The 24,685-nt window shown below is 43.7% G+C and overlaps 1 protein-coding gene across 1 annotated transcript; it reads left to right on the forward strand.

Moving 5' to 3' along the window:
• Positions 1–22,419, forward strand: MED16 (mediator complex subunit 16). Its single transcript, XM_044284363.1, has 14 exons — positions 1–258; positions 3,413–3,520; positions 5,689–5,858; positions 6,069–6,500; positions 7,372–7,477; positions 8,621–8,776; positions 8,883–9,091; positions 14,247–14,453; positions 16,888–17,098; positions 17,185–17,318; positions 17,828–18,020; positions 20,651–20,864; positions 21,137–21,220; positions 22,068–22,419. The coding sequence occupies exons 1-14, from the start codon at positions 123–125 to the stop codon at positions 22,192–22,194; spliced, it is 2,487 nt and encodes an 828-aa protein (XP_044140298.1). The 5' UTR covers positions 1–122; the 3' UTR covers positions 22,195–22,419.
• Positions 22,420–24,685: the final 2,266 nt, after the last annotated feature.

Raw genomic sequence — 24,685 nt, forward strand, 5'->3', positions numbered from 1 at the left:
CGCTCAGCCTCAGGCTGCTGGTTGGTACGTTCCGTACCTTCGTGGGGTCGTTATTATCACGTGATCATTGGTGTCCCTGTTCCAGCCTTCCACCCCGGAGCCCTGGCGGGCAGGCAGCCATCATGGACGTGGCATACATCTGTGAGTGGGACAGAAAACCACGGACCAGCCACTGCCCCTCCATCCCCCTAGTATGTGCCTGGTCTTGCCGCAACCTCATTGCCTTCACCACAGACCAGCGCAATGAAGAGGAAAAAGGTAATTCCCTGCCAGTGGTGGAGGGAGGCATGCATTCTCCCCGTGTGTCATACATGTATGTTTTAAATGTAAAATACAAGTTTCTTCCTGGTTGGATGTTCTATAAAGTGCAGTTGTCTGATCCTAGATGGCTGGTTTTGGGGGGGCTTGTCTATATGGAAGGGACGTCCCCCCGTTATTGACCAGCCCATAGTGTGGGTGCACTTTCTAAAAGGGGTTATCCTGAAACCTGATCAATCTGTGAAAAGGAGTCACTGGGAGGGGGCCGCTCTAGGGTCAATTCACATGTCCGTAAGTGTTGTGCAGTCCGCAAATTGCGGATCAGCAAAACACGGATATCGACCGCGGACAGCATGCGGTGCGCTGTCAGCATCTTTTGCAGCCTTATTGAAATGAATAGGTCTGCACCGGACCCAGAACTACGGATGTGTCAATGGACCCTTAATTGGCGTCCTACAGGCTTGGAACGTCATTGCAAGCTACCTCCAGCTGCATCTGGTGCATGCGTACTGACTAGTGTCGACGACCGAACTAGTGTTTTTAAAGGGGTTCTGCACTTTGTTTTAACTGATGATCTATCCTCTGGATAGATCATCAGCTTCTGATTGGCGGGGGTCCGACACCAGGGACCCTCGCCGATCAGCTGTTTAAGAAGGCAGAAGCGCCACGGCCTTCTCACTGTTTACCGCTGACGCAGTGACGTCACGACTAGTATCACTGGCCTGGGCGGGGCAAAGCTCTTTTCACGTGAACAGAGCTTAGCCCCGCCCACACTAGTTGATACTATCCGTGACGTCAGTGGGTCTTCGGTAAACAGTGAGAAGGCTGGAGCGCCGCTGCCTTCTCAAACGGCTGATCGGCGGGGGTTCCTGGTGTCGGACCCCCGCTGATCAGAAGCTGATTTTCCTTACCAGCCTTTAGTTTTCGCTGCCCCTGCAGGCTGTTCTTCCGTACTTTCCCTGAAATCTGTCAGAAAGCCGCGCTAGCAGCTCCATCTGTAGCTTGTATCTCCAGTTCTCTAGCAGCTCATAACCAGTGAATTGTGATCACACCGCTACTTTCACACTCGCGCTTGGTGTGGGACCGTCATGGATCTGCACAGACGGATCCGTTACAATAATGCAACCGCATGCATCCGTTCAGAACGGATCCGCATGTATTATCTTTAACATAGCCAAGACGGATCCGTCTTGAACACCATTGAAAGTCAATGGGGGATGGATCCATTTTCTATTGTGTCAGGACGGATCCGTTTGCCTCTGCGTCATCAGGCAGACACCAAAACTGGTGTCCGCCTCCAGAGCGGAATGGTGACGGAACGGAGGCAAACTGATGCATTCTGAGCGGATCCTTATCCATTCAGAATGCATTAGGACCGCTTGTGAGAGCCCTGAACGGATCTCACAAACGGAAAGCCAAAACGCCAGTGTGAAAGTAGCCTTAGATTTCACCGTGTATGAGAGTTTATCTGCTGTCGGGGAACTACAGATCAGAGCTGCAGACTGAACACTGAAAAGTAGAGAGAACTGAAAGCTGTAGAAGAGAAAACGGTTAAAGATTTTTAATAAAGACCAATTGAAAATTTTTAACCCAAATTAAGTAGAATGCAACAATAATAATAAAAAACAAAAACCCAAACTTGTCTATATCCTTTAAGCTGGCCATAACAGAGTAAGGCTACTTTCACACTAGCGTTTTTTGTGGATCCGTCATGGATGTGCAAAAACGCTTCAGTTACAATAATACAACCGCATGCATCGGTCATGAACGGATCCGGTTGAATTATGTCTTCTATAGCCATGACGGATCAGTCTTGAACACAATTGAAAGTCAATGGGGGACGGATATTGTGTCAGAGAAAACGGACTTGTCTCCATTCACTTACACTGTGTGTCAGGACGGATCTGTCTTGCTCCGCACCACATCGCGGACAAAAAAAACACTGCTTGCAGCGTTATTGTGTCCGCAATGGGGAAGCAGCCAAACGGAACGGAATGGATTTTGGTGCATTCCGTTTTTGTCCCCATTCATTGACAATGAATGGGGACAAAACAGAAGTGTTTCCTTCCGCTATTGAGATCCTATGACGAATATCAATAGCGGAATTGAAAACGCTAATGTGAAGTAGCCTTAACAGTCAAACAATGCTCCTTCATCTGACAGCTATCTCTCCTAATCCTCAAACAAGCATGCCTATGTAGTGAATGGGGAGAGGGTGAAAAGCCGCTACAAGACATCTTGGGCGTTGAAATCCAACATGCCGATCCTTATTTTTATTTTTTTTGTCAGCCATTCGTGGAGAGTTTGGAGCCACCATACACATTAGATGGTAAGCCAGACCCTCAAAAATTGGCGGGTTTGGCTGATACATATCTAGCCAGCTTAAAGGGGTTATCTGAGATTTTTTTTTATTGATGAACCCCGCCGTTCTGATATTGATGGCCTATCCATAAAATTCTCTAGGAAATCCCCTTTAAGGCCTCTTTCACACTACAGTATGTTGCATTCAGTGTTTTGCGTTCCGTTTTTCACGGATCCGTTGTTCCGTTTTTTGCTTCCGTTGTGGTTCCGTTTCCGTTCCGTTGTTCCGTTCCGTTTTTCCGTATGGCAAATACAGTATACAGTAATTTCATATTAAAAATTGGGCTGGGCATAACATTTTCAATTGATGGTTCCGCAAAAAACGGAACGGATACGGAAGACATACGGATGCATTTCCGTATGTGTTTCGTTTTTTTTGCGGCCCCATTGACTTGAATGGAGCCGCGGACTGTGATTCTCGGCCAAATATAGGACATGTTCTATCTTTTCAACGGAACGGAAATACGGAAACGGAATGCATACGGAACACATTCCGGTTTTTTTTTGCGGAACCATTGAAATGAATGGTTCCGTATACGGAACGCAAAAAACGGACCGTATACGGAACGCAAAAAACTGTAGTGTGAAAGAGGCCTAAGGGAGATGATTTGTGCCTCCCTAGTGACCAAAACCAGAAGAATCTCATTGTGAGTAGGGGGTTACTGTGCTCAGGTACTTTAGTTTGCACGTCAGTCTTTGGAGCAAAATAAAGCAAGAAGTGATCCGTAAGGAAGATGGTCACAAATCTCCAACACTGTAAATGTATATTTAGTTGTCTCTTTTTCCATTGAAGATCTTACCCACATGATTCACATCCTGGATACAGAACACCCTTGGGACGTCTACTCCATTAATTCCGGCCACCAGGAAGTCATCACTAGCTTGGAGTGGGACCAGTCTGGTAAGGGGCGACAAGATTTTGGTAACTTCAGTAGCTTTCAGTAACAGTATTTGACTTGGTAAATGTATTAGGGCTGCAACAAGTACTGGATTAAATTGAGTAATTAGACAGAAAAAATTATTTGTTTGTGTCACGTGACCATCAGGAGTGAAGTGCTTGCTATTACTCCCACTCCCTGGTCTCCTGCTGGCCCGCAATGCGCTCGGAGTACTCTCCTTTCCAGCAGGGTCCTCCGGACACTCCATAGCACTAGATGGGGAGCTGAGTTTTCATCACGTGTCAGGCCCCTTTAATTGCTCTCAGGAGGTCGTGTGTGAACAGCATCCAAACCCCAATAAGACAGGCCAGTGATCGCACACAGGCTGAATAAAGGAACCCACTCCTCCGCTGTAACACTGCGCTTTATATATTACCCCAACATTTACTGCTGTTACTTAGCAAATACAGCTTAGGGTGCTGGAGAGGGGAGAAGTCCCGTGCACAGAGGGCAGAATGCCTCCTGTAACCTGCAGAATACATATAGAGTAATGCGTACCTCCTGTAACCTGCAGGGGACATTATATCACCACATATAGAGTAATGCATACCCCCTGTAACCTGCAGGAGACATTATATCACCCCATATAGAGTAATGCGTACCTCCTGTAACCTGCAGGGGACATTATATCACCACATATAGAGTAATGCATACCCCCTGTAACCTGCAGGAGACATTATATCACCCCATATAGAGTAATGCGTACCTCCTGTAACCTGCAGGGGACATTATATCACCACATATAGAGTAATGCATACCCCCTGTAACCTGCAGGAGACATTATATCACCCCATATAGAGTAATGCGTACCTCCTGTAACCTGCAGGGGACATTATATCACCCCATATAGAGTAATATATACCTCCTGTAACCTGCAGGAGACATTATATCACCCCATATAGAGTAATATATACCTCCTGTAACCTGCAGGAGACATTATATCACCCCATATAGAGTAATATATACCTCCTGTAACCTGCAGGAGACATTATATCACCCCATATAGAGTAATATATACCTCCTGTAACCTGCAGGAGACATTATATCACCCCATATAGAGTAATACATACCTCCTGTAACCTGCAGGAGACATTATATCACCCCATATAGAGTAATGCATACCTCCTGTAACCTGCAGGAGACATTATATCACCCCATATAGAGTAATGCGTACCTCCTGTAACCTGCAGGAGACATTATATCACCCCATATAGAGTAATGCGTACCTCCTGTAACCTGCAGGAGACATTATATCACCCCATATAGAGTAATGCGTACCTCCTGTAACCTGCAGGAGACATTATATCACCCCATATAGAGTAATATATACCTCCTGTAACCTGCAGGAGACATTATATCACCCCATATAGAGTAATGCGTACCTCCTGTAACCTGCAGGAGACATTATATCACCCCATATAGAGTAATGCATACCTCCTGTAACCTGCAGGAGACATTATATCACCCCATATAGAGTAATGCGTACCTCCTGTAACCTGCAGGAGACATTATATCACCCCATATAGAGTAATGCGTACCTCCTGTAACCTGCAGGAGACATTATATCACCCCATATAGAGTAATATATACCTCCTGTAACCTGCAGGAGACATTATATCACCCCATATAGAGTAATGCATACCTCCTGTAACCTGCAGGAGACATTATATCACCCCATATAGAGTAATGCGTACCTCCTGTAACCTGCAGGAGACATTATATCACCCCATATAGAGTAATATATACCTCCTGTAACCTGCAGGAGACATTATATCACCCCATATAGAGTAACAACTGGGGGAATGGATGTGATGGCACGGGGGGAACAAAGGGTGTCGGGGACTGATGGCAGGGGTCTGATAATTTTTTTTTATTTTTTTTTATTTTTTTTTTATAAAGGAAAACAGCCTATTAATTTTTTTTCTTATTAGATTAATCGTAAAAATAATCTGTAGGATACTCGATTTCTCAAATAGTCGTTTACTGCAGCCCTAGTATTAATCTGTAATTAATGGGACTTCTCCCTGAAGTTTATGATATTGTGAGTAGGTTCTATGCCAGAAGCTGGTCTACTGGAGATCACAAGCCAATGGATGCTTGAATAGATGATGGTTTTTTTCCTCCTTCATAGGATCCCGCCTTCTTTCAGCTGATGCAGATGGGGTGATAAAATGTTGGGGTATGACTGACCACTTAGCAAATAGCTGGCAGAGCTTAGTGGGAAGTGAAGTGGATGGTGACCCTATTGTCGCACTCTCTTGGCTTCATAATGGGGTGAAATTGGCACTTCACGTGGAGAAGGTCAGTGATATAATTGTTTAGAATAGCATTTCTTATGTCTTAGAAGGGTATTCCAGTAATGTGAGGTTATCCCTTATCCACAAGATAGGAAATAACTATTGGATCAGTAAGGGTCCTACCACCGATCTAATAGTGTGGATAGGGGATAACTTCACATTTCTGGAATACCCCTTTAAATTATCATTATTTTGTCTTATTCTCTCTTTCCAGTCTGGAGTTTCCAGTTTTGGTGAGAAATTCTCTCGTGTAAAGTTTTCCCCATCCCTCACCTTGTTTGGAGGCAAACCAATGGAAGGCTGGATCGCTGTTACTGTCAGTGGATTGGTGACTGTGTCTTTGCTAAAGCCCAATGGACAAGTGTTGACAGCCACAGAAAGCCTGTGCCGCCTTCGTTGCAGGGTGGCACTGGCTGACATTGCCTTCACAGGAGGTGGGAACATTGTAGTAGCCACATGCGATGGAAGCAGCACGTCCCCGATACAGTTCTATAAAGTCTGTGTGTCTGTTGTGAGTGAAAAGTGTAAAATCGACACCGAGATCCTTCCGTCACTCTTCATGCGCTGCACCACAGATCCTGCACGCAAGGACAAGTTTCCCGCAGTGACACATCTCAAGTTCCTTGCTCGAGATATGTCTGAGCAGGTAAATGCAAAGTGTAGAAGCTATGTACATTCAAGTTATTTTCTTTCTAATGGCATTAAAACTGAAGAAGCACAAAGGGAAACCAGTCAGACCATTTCCTTCATTTTATACTGGACTGGAGCTGATTGACCTCTGCCTGTAACTGCTTCAGTCTTCAGTAATCCACAAAGATGGTCTTACACACACACACACTAGTCCCTGTCTTCCGTGGTTTCCCTTATCTCAGGCACATTAGGGCCCATTCTATAGGAAGCATATTAAAGGGGTTTTCCAAGACTTGTATACTTCTCAGGATAGGTCATCAGTAGCTGATTGGTAGGGGGCCGACTCCTGGGACCCCTGCCGATCAGCTGTTTGAGAATGCACCGACACTCGTAGTAGCTCACCAAGCATAATGTATTGCAGTTTAGTTGGGGCCAATCTGTGCCTAGGCCACGTGACATCACATGGCCTAGGAAAAGTTGAAAGAAGGCCTCAGGTACCTTCTCAAACAGCTGATCAGGAGGGGTCCTGGGTGTTAGACTCCCACAATCAGTAAAAAAACACTTAGAAAACCGCTTTAACCTTAGCATGCTAACATTTTTCTGCTCTGTTTCTATGGTACACAGTCTAATAAAGTTCACTGGTTTATAAAGTATAGCTTGTAATGGGTTGTGGTCTTTTAGAGGCAGATTGGTTCATGCACTACGGGCTATGTGTGTGTGTGTTTTTATTTGTTATTCTTCTAAATCAATAGGGGACAGTAAAGTTCCAAAATTCACCCATATCCCTTCCCTTCATCCACATCCTTTCCCTTGTGGAACTTAATGGACGCATATTTTCTTTGTGTATGCCGACAGTGCAGTAAGAATGTTGTCTTCTGTTTCCATAGGTGCTCCTTTGTGCCTCTAATCAGTGTTCCAGTGTAGCAGAGTGCTGGTCCCTGAGGAAAGAGGGGCTTCCTCTTAATAATATTTTCCAGCAGTTGTCCCCCGGTGGTAAGTAGTACTTCCATGAACTCTCTGTATAATGCATTACACTGCATGAAGTATGCGGCCATCTGAGCACCCTATCCATGTATCTCTTTGCTCGTATAACAGTTTGCAAGTCTGTCATATTCCGCTATAAAATTTAAAAGGGTTTTACAAACTGATAGGTCATGAGTATCTGATCGGTGGGGGGGCTCCACAGAATATAAATGTCTGAGCTGGCTCCTCTGTCCAGGGATTATGGAAACAGCCAAGCTCACTCAGGTACACGTTAATAACTCCTGTTCACTTCTTCGGAAGTTATACAGATAGGAGCTTTGCACGAGGTTGGCTGTTTCTGTAATCTTGTCTGCCGCTGACTGCTGAACCCAGGTGGGGTGAGGATAGGGCAGTCTCAGGCCTTGTGGATGTGCCATAAATCGCACATCCAATGTGGAAATGCACATCCAAAAAGTCACAAGGAATCCTTTAAGGGGTTGTCTCACTTCAGCATTTATCATGTAGAAAAAGTTAATACAAGGCACTTACTAATGTATTGTGATTGTCCATATTGCTTCCTTTGCTGGCTTCATTCATTTTTCCATATCATTATACACTGCTTGTATGCACGGGTTACGACCACCCTGTAATCCAGCAGTGGTGGTCGTGCTTACACACTATAGGAAAAAGCATCTCTGGTGGCTGGGACCATAGGCACGCATGCGCAGCAGCTCCCGTCTCAGCCACCCTCTATGTCAGGGGTAGGCAACCTCCGGCACTCCAGATGTTGAGAAACTACAACTCCCAGCATGCATACTTGCTCTGCTCTTCTAAGAACTCAAATAGAAATGAATGGAGCATGCTGGGAATTGTAGTTTCACAACAGCTGGAGTGCCGAAGGTTGCTGATCCCTGCTCTATGTGCACTGCAGCGGTGGCCATGACCCCTGGAAACGAGCAGTGTATAATGTGATGGAAAAATGAATGAAGCCAGCAAAGGAAGCAATATGGACTATCACAATACATTAGTAAGTGCCTTGTATTAACTGCATCTACATGATAAATACCATTTACGGAAGTGAGAGAACCCCATTTGTATTCCGCGTCGGCTTTTCTTCAGCACGCAAAAACTCCATGTGAACTTAACCTTATGCAATCTTCTTTTGTCTTGCAGTAAGTGATAAGCAACCAATGATCCTGAAGTGGCGGATATTGTCTGCTACCAATGAGCTAGAGCGCGTTTCTGCTGTGGCATTGCCCAAGTTACCCATTTCACTTACTAACACGGACATCAAAGTTGCGAATGACACAAAGTTCTATCCTGGTTTAGGTATGATATTCCTAATCGGGTTTCTTATATTGAAGATTTAGTGTGAGTTAGTCGGTTATTTGTGGATGTACATCCTTTTCTAATTAGACTTCAATTTTATTACCAGGTCTTGCCCTGGCATTCCATGATGGCAATGTGCATATTGTGCACAGACTGTCCCTACAGACAATGGCTGTCTTATTTGGTTCCTCTATGCGCCAATCTGAAGAACCCAGCTTAAAACGCCAGCGATCTCCTACCCCATGTGTACACTTTAAGGCTTTACAGATGTCTTGGACCTCTCTCGCTTTAGTTGGCTTGGACACTCAGGGAAAGGTTGGTAGACAGAAAATATGAAACCCTAATACAGTATAAGGCCTCATGCACACGACTGTTGTTCTGGTCCGCATCCGAGCTGCAGTTTTTGTGGCTCAGGTGTGGACCCATTCAACTCCATGTGCTGTCCGCATCCGTTGCTCTGTTACGTAGCCCTGCAAAAAAAATATAACATGTCCTATTCTTGTTCGTTTTGCGGACAAGAATAGGCATTTCTACAATGGGCTGCCTGTTCCGTTCCTCAAATTGCGGAAGGAACACGGGCGGCTTCTGTGATTTGCAGACCGCAAAAAACGGAACAGCCACACGGGACAACTCTGCTGCTCAATTTTAATCACAGAAATTCAGCAGCAGCTTTCTCTGAAATACACCACCAGAAAAGGGCTGGTAAAAATAAAGTGCCACTGTAGCACTGTGTCCTTATTGAATGATCGATGGCATCGTTTATGCTAGACTGTGGTCTGAACAACAGCCACATTTATGCTAGACTGAGGACTGACCAGCAGCAATGATTACGCTAGGGCTGGGCGATTAATCTAAATTAATTTCTTCCATAGCAGTGTGTCATCACAGCCTGTATATAGAAACATAGAATGTGTCGTCAGATAAGAACCATTTGGCCCATCTAGTCTGCCTAATATACTGAATACTATGAATAGCCCTTGGCCCTATCTTGTATGAAGGATGGCCGTATGCCTATCCCATGCATGCTTAAACTCCTCCACTGTATTTGCCGCTACCACTTCTGCAGGAAGCCTATTCCATGCATCCACTACTCTCTCAGTAAAGTAAGGCTACTTTCACACTAGCGTTTGATCGGATCCGTTCTGAACGGATCCGATCATATTAATGCAGACGGAGGCTCCGTTCAGAACGGATCCGTCTGCATTAAAATGGCAAAAAAAAGCTAAGTGTGAAAATATCCTCGGACGGATCCGTCCAGACTTTCAATGTAAAGTCAATGGGGGACGGATCCGCTTGAAGATTGAGCCATATTGTGGCATCTTCAAACGGATCCGTCCCCATTGACTTACATTGTAAGTCTGGACGGATCCGCACGCCTCCACACGGCCAGGCGGACACCCGAACGCTGCAAGCAGCGTTCAGCTGTCCGTGCGGAGGCGAGCGGAGCGGAGGCTGAACGCCGCCAGACTGATGCAGTCTGAGCGGATCCGCTCCATTCAGACTGCATCAGGGCTGGACGGCTGCGTTCGGGTCCGCTCATGAGCCCCTTCAAACGGAGCTCACGAGCGGACCGACGAACGCTAGTGTGAAAGTAGCCTAATACTTCCTGATATTACTTTTAAACCTTTGCCCCTCTAATTTAAAACTGTGTCCTCTTGTAGCAGTTTTTCTTCTTTTAAATATTCTCTCCTCTTTTACCTTGTTGATTCCCTTTATGTATTTAAAAGTTTCTATCATATCCCCTCTGTCTCGTCTTTCTTCCAAGCTATACATGTTAAGGTCCTTTAACCTTTCCTGGTAAGTTTCATCCTGCAATCCATGTACCAGTTTAGTAGCTCTTCTCTGAACTCTCTCCAAAGTATCAATATCCTTCTGGAGATATGGTCTCCAGTACTGCGCACAATACTCCAAATGAGGTCTCACTAGTGCTCTGTAGAGCGGCATGAGCACCTCCCTCTTTCTACTGGTAATGTCCTCTCCCTATACACCCAAGCATTCTGCTAGCATTTCCTGCTGCTCTATGACATTGTCTGTCTACCTTTAAGTCTTCTGAAATAATGACCCCTAAATCCCTTTCCTCAGATACTGAGGTTAGGACTGTATCACTGATTTTATATTCTGGGTTTTTACGCCCCAGGTGCATTATCTTGCACTTATCAACATTAAATTTTAGTTGCCAAATTTTTTACCATTCCTCTAGTTTTCCTAAATCATTTTCCATTTGGTGTATTCCTCCAGGAACATCAATATACTCTTCATTCCTAACAGCCTGAGCCATTAATCCTGGTGTGGGCTGCTGGGACTAAAGAGATCACCCCCTCCCCTTCCCTCGGGCTGTGCTGATACAGTCCTTCAGATTACTGCTGGAGCTGGGCTCCTGCTATCACAGCCAGGTATGAGATAACTCAGATTCCGGTCACTTAAAGGGGTTATCTGGGAATTAGATATTGATCACCTCTTCTCAGGATCATCTCAAATCGTCGAGTTCAGTTCAGGGGCGGCGACTCCTGATCAACTATTCAAAGAGTATGCAGCACGCCTTGAGCACTTAGGCCTCCTCATAGGCCAGTAAAGTCACCATACATGGGTCTTGTGACCTAGGCACAGCTCAGTCCTATTCAAGTGAATGGGGCAGGGCTGCAGTACCGAGCACAGCCGCTATACAATGTTGGGCGCTGTGCTTGGTAAGCTGTGAGAAGGCTGCAGCACTCACTGAAGCTCCAGTGAGCGTAGCAGCCACTTCCAACTGCTGATCGGTGGTGGTCCCAGGGGTAAGTGCCCTGCCAATCTGATACTGATGACCTATCCTGAGGCTAGGCCATCAATATCAAATTCCCAGATAAACCCTTTAACTCCCCAGATGCCACGATTAGGCTACTTTCACACGAGCGTTCGTCGGTCCGCTCGTGAGCTCCGTTTGAAGGAGCTCACGAGCGGACCCGAACGCAGCCGTCCAGTCCTGATGCAGTCTGAATGGAGCGGATCCGCTCAGACTGCATCAGTCTGGCGGCGTTCAGCCTCCGCTCCGCTCGCCTCCGCACGGACAGGCGGACAGCTGAACGCTGCTTGCAGCGTTCGGGTGTCCGCCTGGCCGTGCGGATCCGTCCAGACTTACAATGTAAGTCAATGGGGACGGATCCGTTTGAAGATGCCACAATATGGCTCAATCTTCAGGCGGATCCGTCCCCCATTGACTTTACATTGAAAGTCTGGACGGATCCGTACGAGGCTATTTTCACACTTAGCTGTTATATGCTAAAAATAATGCAGACGGATCCGTTCTGAACGGAGCCTCCGTCTGCATTATTATGATCGGATCCGTTCAGAACGGATCCGATCGAACGCTAGTGTGAAAGTAGCCTTAGTAGCAACCATTGCATCTAGGCAGTTATACAGAGGGTTTTTACCACGTCAGCCCCCTGCGAACACAACCGCAGGGGGCCGATGCATGGCAGTCAGGGTCCTACACAAAGGGCCCCTAGGCCTGCCCTGACTGTATGAATAGTAAACTGTGCAGGCAGAAGCAGCCTAATAGACTGCCTGATAGGCTATAATACAATGGTATGCAAAGTATACCACTGCATTATCAAAGCCATGTCCCCTTGTGAGAGTAAAAAAATAAAATTTAGTAAACTATTTTTTTTTTTCCATAAAAAGTATTTATTTTGTAAACGTGGTAACAAATGCACACATCTAGGGTCCAACAGAACACATATAATAATATAGATAACACGTTATTCACACCACCCAAGAACAATGAAAAACACTAAACACAAAAGGTAGCAGACTTGTTCCTAACTGCCCCCCAGTAAGTTCCATGTATGCCAAAATGGCACTAAACCCCCATCTCATCCCACAAAAACAAGCCTGAATACCTTCTGTCCTTTGGGATGCAAAGACATAAAAATGCACGCAAAGACGTAAAAGGCATATAAAAATGCTCCTATTTGGTAATCGTACTGACCGATACTAAAGGTAATGTTATGTCACACAGTGAATGTTGTAAATTTAAAGTGCAAAAATAGCTTATTTTTGGAATACCTTTATTATTTTCGATACTGCACGTTAAAAGTTAATCAATAAGGCCTCTTTCACACAACCGTATGGCTTTTTCAGTGTTTTGCGGTCTGTTTTCCACGGATCCGTTTTTTTGTTTCTGTTCCGTTTTTTCCATTCCGTTTTTCCGTAGCGCAAATACAGTATACAGTGATTACATAGAAAAAATTGGGCTGGGCATAACCTTTTTAATACACGGTTCCGCAAAAATGGAACGGATACGGAAGACATATGGATGCATTTACATTCAGTTTTTTTTTTTTTGTGTTTTTTTGCGGAATCCTTTAAATGAATGGTTCCGTATACGGAATGCAAAAAACCGCCCGTAAACAGGGAAAAAGAGTCAGTGTGCAAGAGGTTTAACTTGTATGTACACTAAAATGTCACTGGAAACTGTAATATGACAGAAAAATAAGTTATCACCAAAAAAATACAAATTGAAAAAAATGGATAATTGTCCTTAAACTGAAAATAATCAGGATTTTATTTTTTTTGCAAAATTGCCCAGCCCTGGATTATGCTAGACTGTGGACTGACTTGCGGCGACATCCACACTAGTCCATTTGTTTAGCAGTGATATTTTTTGTATAATACAAGGGAATGGGTCTGGTCCAGAGTTTGGGCCTGCAGGACTCTAGTTATGCCATAGAGTTCAGAGTTTATAGTTCACCTCAAAACTAGTTAGTCGTTAGGGTGACAATAACTTGACTTTGTATTCAGTGTTTCAGCTTGTCACATTTGATCACCGGATCCGGGCACTTTCTGGCATAAATGCCAGGTTTTGGCTAGACAAATACCTCTGCATGTAGTGTTGTTTTGTCGGATCAGGCTGCTGGATCATGTCTAACTGAGATCTGAACGCAGCCTAAAAGCTTGCCGCAGCTTACTATCTTTTTGAAGCTCAGAATATTGGCTTTTAAATAATTCCAGACTCCTTTTGATTCTAAATGCAATATTCAGGCCACTTTGAAGTCGGGTTCAGAATGAAATTATTTACTTCCTGGTTTTGTGTCAGGGAGAGGTGAGGGGAAACTACAAGTGACATCAGGAAGAAAGATCATTGCCTGCAACTGTGACCTTTGGGGAGGAAGATATGGGCTTTTCTTCACGTTATGTGTTCTATGGGTGATGGGTTTGTTTCTGCTGAGTAAGAGTTTGAGCAGTTGCAAATCTATTCACCCCCTGCACCTATCAGATGGCATTGTGTTTACCTCTATTCCTCCGGCTCCACAGCCCCTATTTCACATATTACATGGGCATGCTCACATGCAGAGAAATATGATCACATTTTGGGGAAGAATTAACTACATTTCTTTTTTGTTATGTGTCTGTAGGATACATATAATTTCTTCAAGTTCATGTTCCCCATTTTATTTTATATTTTTATCATTGACTTGTGTTCTTTGTTTTACAGCTTAGTATGCTGAGGGTCTCTCCTTCCATGGGACATGCACTTGATATGACTACGTCACTTCGCCATCTACTCTTCCTTCTTGAGTACTGCATGGTGACAGGCTATGACTGGTGGGACATTCTACTTCATGTACAGCCAAATATGGTACACAATTTAGTAGAGAAGCTGCATGAGGAGTACACCAAACAGAATGCTGCACTTCAACAGGTGAGAGCGCGCTCTCCAGATAGACACTGGATTACAGTTGCACTGGGTATCGAATTATCGATACCCAATTGATACTTTTGTACCCACATCGATTCAATACCGGCATTTGCCTTTTACCGATACTAGGCTGTGCGCGCAGCCTAGTATCAGAGAACATGGCGTGCGCTGCTCTTGGCACGCTCCATGTTCTCATCACCAGCACAGGGGAGAAGGATTGAGTCACTCCCTCCCCTCAGTACCACTGCCACCATTGACAAGAGAGAGGGGAAGAGGAGGGGAGGAGCTGTGGCCACTGAACCACCAATAAAGATAACTAATTAATAAATTAAAAATAAAATTAATTCAAATACAGGCGTCGGGTGCCAGTGGCAGAATCGCATACCCGGCACCCGACCTATATGACAGGGCGCTGTGATCCGCAGCAATTAATACCTCGCTTATATTTGTATTAAAAGGTTAGTTATCTTAATTGGTGGCGCAGTGCGCCCCCAACCCCAGTATTAAAAACATTCGTGGTATCGAGTATCAACATCCTTTTTTTATGTTATCGAATGAATTATTTGGTATCGTGACAATCCTACGCTGGATAATGCAGTTCTCATAAATGTGACTGTCACTTGAGAGGAGGGGAGCACTCAGCAGGTGCGAGCTTACCTTAGAAATCTCTGAACAGTGCTAAAGGGAATCTGTCAGCAATTTTCTGCTGCCCCATCTGAGCACAGTATAAACTAGTGAGAGGCCCTGACTGAAATGCCGGGTCACTTAATTGTTTTCCTAAAGGCATATTTCAGGATTATGTTGTGTGTGGGTTTTTATTTTTTATTTTTTTATTATATAACTCTGAGAGAGTGTGGTACCTGATGCCCACCACTCTTTCTCCCTGGCAACATCCGGCGATCTTCCGGTCCCTTGCCTGTTTACTTCCTGCCAAGGTATGGACAGGGTCTTGTGCTCCACTGTAGCCAATGACTGACCTCAGTGGTGACTGACTTATCCCGAAGCGGCATGTAACCCAGCAGTGATGTGCCGCGTGGAAACCTGTCACCACTGAGGCCAGTTGTTGGCTTCAGCGGCGCACATGACCTCCTCCATACCCCAGCCGTAAGTAAACAGTCCCGGGGCCTGAAGATTGCCGAACAGAACCAGGAAGCCAGAATAAAGCAGGTGAATATGATATTTTCATTAGGTACCACACACTCTGGAAGCTAGTTAAAAATGCCCCTTTAAAATCCCTATTGAGGAGACCTAGTGAGTCCGGAGCCTGGAGGGTTCTCAATGTAGCGCATGAGCTTGTTATCAGGAATTTTAAGAAAATGACTAGGCCAAAACAAGTAAGTGACCCAGCGTTTCAATCCAGGTCTCTGTCATCAGTTTATGCTTCCTCAGGGAAAAAAAAAAGTTCCCCCAGGCAAGAATCTTAAAATATTAGTCATGGGATCCTACTCCCCCCAGTGTTAGTGATCTGGTCCTACCTGCCAGGCTTTGTTTGTGTGGCTACAGCTATGGCGTGCCCTTATACTTCAGGTGACCACTAAACCACTAGACTCAGTGGTCATGTGCTGCATACTGCTGAGGCTCGTAATTGGGGGTATACAAGCTCCTCATCACTGCATCCAAGAAGATGGCATCACATCTGCAGTGATGAGGAGGATCTGATTGGCAGTGTTGGAAGCAGCCATGGGAACAATAGGTGTGCGTGTATTTTTATTGTTTTATGACCATATTTGCCTGGAGATAGGGGCTTTTTCATAACTTTAAACCCCTTTAATAATCTTCTACAATTTTCTGGCAGTTACTCCAAGCACACAGGCTATACCGGTGCAGTGTTTCCCCCCCCCCCCCCCCCCCTCAGGCATCTATAATAGATCATTGTAACTGGATTTCCCCTCAAATGTGGCTGTTCCACGATTACATTTTACATTCCATATAATTAAGCATAAAATGTTACTAATTTACATTATACTACAATTTGAGGGGTATTCCCTCTTAGTTCATTATAATGGTGCCCCCTGGTGTTTAATCTGTATAGTAATGTGCATGGCCACCTACTGAGGAGGTCACACATGCTCAGTTCCATCTTTAACTGCCACCAACCATATCTACTGTTAGAAGCTGTGACAATTATAGGGAGAGAGCTTTAGCGGAAAGGACATGCCCTCCGAGCTCTTACAGGGAGAGAGCTGCAGGAGAAAGGGCACACGCCCAAGCTGCCAGCCTGAAGAGAGTCTAGCAGAGAGATTGGAGCAATGAATGGTGGAAGCTGTGAATCCATGTGCGGTACAGGCTGCTTGTAGCTTTGTTAGAAATAGATTGTCATGTACTAGATATCGGATTTATTTATTTAATTTTTTTTTTTCATTTATTTTTTACATCAATCATGGCATTTACATGTGTTAGAAAAAAAAACAAAAAACCTCTTGTTAACCCTTTTCAGGTCCTTTCCACCAGGATTTTGTCCATGAAAGCATCACTTTGTAAGCTTTCACCTAGTACAATCACTCGTGTCTGTGACTACCATGCCAAACTGTTCCTCATCTCCATCAGCTGCACCTTGAAATCTTTGCTTCGGCCGCCTGTTCTCAACACGCCCGACAAAAGTCCAGGAGACCGTCTCACGGAGATCTGCAATAAGTTTCCTGACCCGGGTGAGGTGACATGGCTGCCGTTTCATGTATACAAGTGAAATCAGTCTTTGTTGTCGAATAACGTAAGTAAATCTTTCTGTCTTTAGATATAGACAAGGTTATGATTAACTTGAAGACAGAGGAATTTGTACTTGACACCCTGACCCTTCAGTCCCTGCAGCAGCTCATCCAATGGATTGGTGATTTTGTGTTGTATCTACTGGCCAGCCTTCCAAATCAGGTAATTCATTATCAAATCTATTCTGTGTATAACTTTAAATCGCGTTAGAACTGAAATGTTACCACGCTTTTTATTCATAGAGCAGAATTTGGGTAATGAAGTTGTGTACAGTGATGGCCAGTTTGCAGTGTTCACTGACGAACGCATGCGATCAGCCTTCATCGGGCTGTTCTCGGAACTTCCTGCTCCCAGTGACCGCTGCGAACTGGCCATCACTGGTTGTGTAGCCATAAGCTCCATAGGCATGGCAGAGCTTGAGTGTTTCAGCTTGTCAGCTGTGGCTCTGTACTATGGATCCGTAGACTCAACTTGTCTCCATATATTACCCATGCTGACTAAGCTTCACTTGCAAACTAAAACCCCTTCTATGGGCCATAGACAGTTGTTATATTTCTATGGTAATGTGACAGGTGGGAGCCTGTTTCTGTACTGTAGGTCAGGATGCCCTCTTTTATTCCACTATATTTGTCATATGATTGTGACTTGCACTGGTTTGATGTATTCAACAGGGCTCCTCCTTCCGTCCTGGCCACAGCTTTTTGCGTGATGGTGCATCACTGGGTACACTGCGTGAATTGATGGTGATGATAAGAATTTGGGGTCTTCTGAAACTGAGCTGCCTTCCAGTGTACACAGCCACATCGGATACACAGGATAGCATGTCTTTACTTTTCCGTTTGCTCACTCGACTCTGGATGTGCTGTAAGGATACATTTTTAAAACAAAATCTCTTCTGTGCTTGAACACGTACAAAGGGGTAATTTTACTAATTTGAATTACACCTAAAATAGGTGTATTTGAGGAGCAGATAGCGGCGCAATTAACCGTTGCGCCGCTATCTGTGATTTTTATTTATTTTTTTACTTATTTTTTTTTATAAATTACTTAGAGGACCTTTCATGGGTTCAGACATTATAAAATAAGTAAGGCTTAAAGCAGGGATCTAATAGCGCTTACTATTTTTCCTGGGCGCCGCTCCAATTGCCAGCTGTACCCCTGTTAAATTCTCCTGCCTGGTATGCTAAGTAATAGCATCGGAACAGGGAGTAGGAGATGCCTGGGTTTCTCAATGGGCATCTCCTTCTCCCTGGCTGTAGCGTGGTCCAATCACAAAGGAGAGCGTCACAGCCAGGGAGAAAAAAAATAATCGCCTTCTCCCTGGCTGTGACGCTCTCCTTTGTGATTGGACCTACAGCCAGGGAGAAGGAGATTCCCATTGAGAAACCCTGGCGTCTTCTCCTCCCTGTTCCGTATATAAGGTTATTGGCGCGCCGTGGGCAGAGCTGTTTTGATTGGTGCACCAATCTCTTCACTTTAATACCGCCCAGTGCTTCTCCCTCTTGTTTGATTGACAGCCCCTGAGATCTCAGAGCTGGTTGAGATGACACAAGGAATGCTAGTTGCACCAAATGGAGTGGCACACCCATGGTGCACTGTAAACCTTATTTGTATTAAAAAGAAACTTTTCTCTGGATTAGAGGACTGGATTAAGAAAAATTTCTAGAGGTAAAAAAAACCAAAACCTTTTCCTCATCAAGCCATTTATTATCTTTATTCTGCTTCCCAAAAAAGATCAAAAAGTTGTATGTACCCCAAAATAGTACTGATGATGATGGTAACTCATCCTGCAACAAATAAGCCCTTACACAGGTCCAGCGAGAAAAATATAAAGAAAAATGGCTGTACTGGTTCCCCAGAGGCTGTTTAATAGCGCCACGGTGTCCATAAACCAACCATAAAAAATGCCAAAAGGTGGTCTTTCTTTTCTTAACCCTGCAGTGTATCTACCCAAACAGCAGTCTATGTCCACATTTATGGCATTTTAGAAGCCAGTAGAACCCGCCTAACAATTTGAGGAGCATGATATTGGGGACTGACATGCCATATTGGTGGAAAACTTGCAATTTACATTTTGCATAGTCCCCTACTCATTAATTTCCTCAGAAATACCTGTGGTGTCAAAATGCTCATTCCACCACTTGATAAATAACTTGAGGGGTGTAGCTTCCAAAATGGGGTCACTTTTTGGGGGGTTTCACTGTATAGGTACCTCAGAGACTCTGCTAATGTCAAAAGCCAAATTCCTTGAGGAGTATAGTTTCCAAAATGGGGTCACTTATTGAGGGTTTCCATTGTAGGGGTACCTCAGGATCTCTTCAAATGTGACATGGCACCTGAAAACGATTTCAGCTAAATCTGCCCTCCAAAAGCCAAATGGTGCTTTTAATCCCTTCTGTGTGTCCGTACAGTAGTTTACAACCACATATGGGGTGTTGCTGTAGTCAGGCTTTTTCTTCTGTTACCTCTTATGAAAATGAAAAATTTGGGTCTAAAACAACATTTAATTGGAAGAAATTAGACTTTTCATATTCACAGCCAGGTGTCTCTAATTTATATGAAACACCTGTTGGACGCTCACTACACCCCTCAGAAAAATCTTTGAGGGGTGTAGTTTCCAAAATTGGGTCACTTTTGGAGTGTTTCTACTGTAGGGGTATGTTAGGGTCTCTTTAAAGGGAACCTGTCGTCAACTTTATGCTGACCCTACTGAGGGCAGTATAAAGTAGTGACAGAAATGCTAATTTCAGCGGTGTGTCACACATCAGCTAAAAGTAAGTGGTTGCCGAGAACCAGCATCATAATCGTTGCAGCCCAGGCCTTAAAAATAGTCAAATCTACCTGAGAAGAGCATTTCTGTCACTATTTTATGCTGCCCTCAATACTGTCAGCATAAAGTTGATGACGGGTTCCCTTTAAATGCAACCTGGAGCCCAAAAAACATAGTGCGGAATCAGGGTAATAAATATTAAGGTTTGTTTTGCTGTTAATCCTGTTAAAATTTCTTAAAATTCAAAATCTGCATCTCCACTTTGCTTTAATTCCCATGGAGCACCTAAAGGGTTAACTAAGTTTCTACAGTTCGCAGTTCTATCAGCTTTAAATAATTAGACGGGTATCGTTTTTAAAATGAGGTAATTTATGGGTGGTTTCTATTATGTAAGCCCTTCAATGTTACTTCAGAACTGAATTGGTCCATGCCAGGTTCCTTTTTAAAAAGTGTAAAAAATAAAATAAAAATAAAAAAAATAATTGCTTGCCTCGTAATGTCCTAAAAAATAGTAACATTTACAAAATGATGCCAACATAAAGTAGACATATGGTGAATGTTAATTGGTAACTCCTTTTTTTTCTGAGGTATCATTAAAAGCCAATAAATTCAAATTTAGAAAATAGCGAATTTTTCCTAATTTTTCTGTAAATCTTGGATTATAGATTTCTGGGTGTTAAATGTTATCTTTTAACATTCTATAGCTAATGAATCTTTCTTGTAGGCCGTGATGAAAATCATCCATGTGAACCAGATGAGGCTTTGATAGATGAGTGCTGCTTGCTACCTAGCCAGTTTCTCATCCCTAGCATGGACTGGTTGCCTCTTGGAAATGGGTTAATCAGCCGACTCCAGAGCAAACTGCCTCTACGCCTACAATTTGGGAAGCCACCTGGTGCCCCCAGCCATGCCTCTGTACAGTATGAAGCTTATACAAGGTAAGCCAGGACCGATCAGCTGGAAATGTCAGCCTTACACATTATATAATCGGATTCTTGCAATTTTTTTAAGCTATTGTTGCCAACTCCCAAGCCTGACAAACCCCATGTTTATCACACCTCTTTTAAATGGTTATGACCCAATGCTCCTTGCACAGTGGACTACTGCTTTTTCCATGTGCCAACATTACATATGCATTCAGTAGCTTCAATTTAAGTGTAGTTTTTAATGTGCACACTTGCTAATTTTTATTTTTTTCGATTTTACTCAGATCACCCACCCAACCAAAAATTGATCATCTAAGAAGGCTTCATCTAGGAACCTGTCCCACTGAGCCCTGCAAGTCCTGCACTCGGTGAGTTTGATGGCTCCGCAGCCAGATTAGCTTCAGTAAGCTAAAATTGAACTAATGAGCAAATTTTCAGTGCATAATCCCTGACAATAACGAACATGCTGTTCATTTGTCTGTGGATTTAGGTGTAGAATCTTGGCATAAAGGGACAACTTAGAATAGGGGATAATTGACTGGTGGGGACTAACCCCTGGGACCTCCAGTGATCGTGAGAATTTGGGTCCTGGTCCCACCTATATCTTAGTGATATGCCATCAGTGGATGAGATGGGTATAACCCTTTAACTATAGTTCAGTTCAGATTTTCCAGCATGATTGAGCACCATTTCACAAGGCAAAAGTGATGATGAAGTGGCTCAGGGAACAAAACATTGAAATTTTGGGTCAATGGGCAGGAAACTCCTCAGATCTCAATCCCATTGAGAACCTGTGGTCAATCCTCAAAATGGGTGGAGAAACAGAAGCACATAAATTGTGATAAACTCCATTCATTGATTAGGTAAGAATGGGTTGTCAGCATGCCAAGGTGAATTGCAGAAGCCTTAAAAAGAAGGGTCAACCCCGTAAATACTGAGCCTACATAAACTTGATGTATTTGTCAATTATGAAATGATAATTTAGGTCCCTGCACGAACAATTATTTCAGCCAATGGAACAAGCGTTTCATTTGTTCATGAGGTGATCAGCTTCCCCTTTACGTGGGCAATTTGTCGGAAACAAGCGTTTACAGGAACATTCGTTCCTGATTATCTCCCCATGTAAATCCACCTTAAAGTTGGGCCTTAGATTTAGATGAACTGGACAGAACACTATTAATTTTATATATATTTTTTTTTTGTTTCGGTCCTCAGATGCGGCTGCATAACCATGCTGAAATCTCCAAACAAAGCGATAGCAGTGAAGCAGTGGGAACAACGATGGATCAAAACCTGTCTATGCGGAGGACTGTGGAGAAAAATGCCCCATACGTATTCCTGACATCTCTTCTGTTTCCGCACATGTAAAAGGACTGCTACTGATTGTAGAGCCTGGCACTGCGGTTTGGCTGACCAAATTCCATGTATAGAAATCCACAATGTCAAGCCTTGGAATGACTCTTTACTCATCAGCACAGATTCAGTCCATGATGCAGAAGTTGCCAAGAGGCTAAACACCAGCTGTAAATATGAGCTTCCTTATTAATAATAAAAACGGCTCTTTTTATATTGTGTGTCACTGTTAAATTGGATAACTAGGAGTCAGCGCTAACAATTGACCCTGAATAAAATGACGCTGTGTTTAATGAAAGCAGACCTTTCACCGTGGAAATGCAGGTGGAGCTGAGCAGATAGATACATAGTTTTATGGGAAACAGTTCAATAGAATCCATGTTTTATTTGTGTAAATCACCTGCTCAGATCTTACATTGATGGCATGTCCTAGCGATATAAAATAGAAACGAAATGGTGGCTCTCTCACTGTTCCACTTCTGGAATGGTGCACTACCCCACAGCACTCCCAAATGCTGGTGAAAAAGACGTGAGTATAAGAATTGTGATGGGGTCACTCAATATTAGGCAAACACACGGTAGTTAGTATCCATATGAATTTTATAGGCTACAAATAAAGCCAAATAAACAATATTACATATAAAACATTTCATAAAAAATAAACGAATAAAAGATACGCTTAAAATGCCGCACTTGAAACCTTTAGCTCTGCAATTCAATATATAGAAAGTCTCTGAAGAGCTATTTTCTAATAGCCCTGATCCATATCCAGGGGCTATAATTGTTGGCACGTGGTTTACTGGGCGGTCACGTGATCTGTATTTCCAGGCGGGGTTTTCAAACTTCTTTAGCGTAAGTTCATGAAGATGTACGGTTGTAGAGTCTTCTTTAGTCGTCCCTCACTGTCATTCACCAGTTTGAAAACCCCGCCTGGAAATACAGATCACGTGACCGCCCAGTAAACCACGTGCCAACAATTATAGCCCCTGGATATGGATCAGGGCTATTAGAAAATAGCTCTTCAGAGACTTTCTATATATTGAATTGCAGAGCTAAAGGTTTCAAGTGCGGCATTTTAAGCGTATCTTTTATTCGTTTATTTTTTATGAAATGTTTTATATGTAATATTGTTTATTTGGCTTTATTTGTAGCCTATAAAATTCATATGGATACTAACTACCGTGTGTTTGCCTAATATTGAGTGACCCCCATCACAATTCTTATACTCATGTCCTAGCGATATGCCATCAGTTTGTGGGATGGGAATTTCTCTTTATTACTTTCAGCCCCAGAGGGTTTTTTCTTTTTGTGTTTTTTGTTTTTCACTCCCTGCCTATCCGGGGCCATAACTTTTTTTTATTTTTCGATTCAAATAGCAGTACAAGTGCTTGTTTTTTGCGGGATAAGTTGCACTTTCTAATTCCACCATTTAATATCTCATACGATATTAAATATGTATAGTTTTCCTGCATTTTATTTCTGAAAAACATTACTTTGAATAATTTTTTTTTCATTTTTTCTTTTTATCGTCATATTCAATAACCCCTATAGAACACAAACTTTTTTTTATTTCTACTTATGTGTACGGAGCTGTGTGAGCTCATTTTTTGAGGGACTATCTACACTGTTCATTGATACCATTTTGGGGTGTGTTTTGATGAAAAAAAAAAAAAATTGTGGAAGATGTAGACACTAAAAATTGTAAATTGGCCATTTTGGCTTTTTTTCCATTTCGCTGTTTGCCGCATGGTAAAAATATTTTTACATTTTAACCACTTACCGCTAAGCTAACGCCGAAAGGCGTCATCTCCGCGGCGCTCCCAGGCTACGCTAACGCCGATTGGCGTCATCTCGCGTGAGCCGAGATTTCCTGTGAACGCGCGCACACAGGAGCGCGCGTTCACAGGAACGCATAGTGCACAAGTTCATCTGCAGCCTGCCGGCCGCGATCATTGGCTGGCAGGCTGTAGATTTTTGAATCGTCCAATGAAATGGTTATGTCAGACGCTATTTTGAAAATAGCGTCTGATATAACTGCTGCCTGGTCCTCTGGTGGTCCCTTTCGCTTGGATCGACCACCAGAGGACACAGGCAGCTCAGTAAGTAGCACCAAACACCACACTACACATTAGATATTACCCTGTCATTTATTAACCCCTTATTTAGCACCTGATCACCCATATTAGACTCCCTGATCACCCCCTTGTCCACCCCCCTGTCATTGATCACCCCCCCTGTAAGGGTCCCTCATCCCTGCCAGGTAGTTAGCTACTTGCTAGGTAGTTTAGCGCCCACCGCACCGCAGTCACCGATTAGTCGCTGATTAGCGTCATCGCTGTCGCTAATCAGCACTAGTACTATATAGTATCTGTAAGTGATCAATACTGATCGCAATCAGATCTATATAAGTACATTAGGGTCACCTTAGGTTCTACAAAAAACGCAGTGTTCGCCCGATCAGGCCTGATCTTGTGCGCACA

Source organism: Bufo gargarizans, chromosome 1 (assembly GCF_014858855.1).
Source record: "Bufo gargarizans isolate SCDJY-AF-19 chromosome 1, ASM1485885v1, whole genome shotgun sequence".
Classification (NCBI taxonomy): domain Eukaryota; kingdom Metazoa; phylum Chordata; class Amphibia; order Anura; family Bufonidae; genus Bufo; species Bufo gargarizans.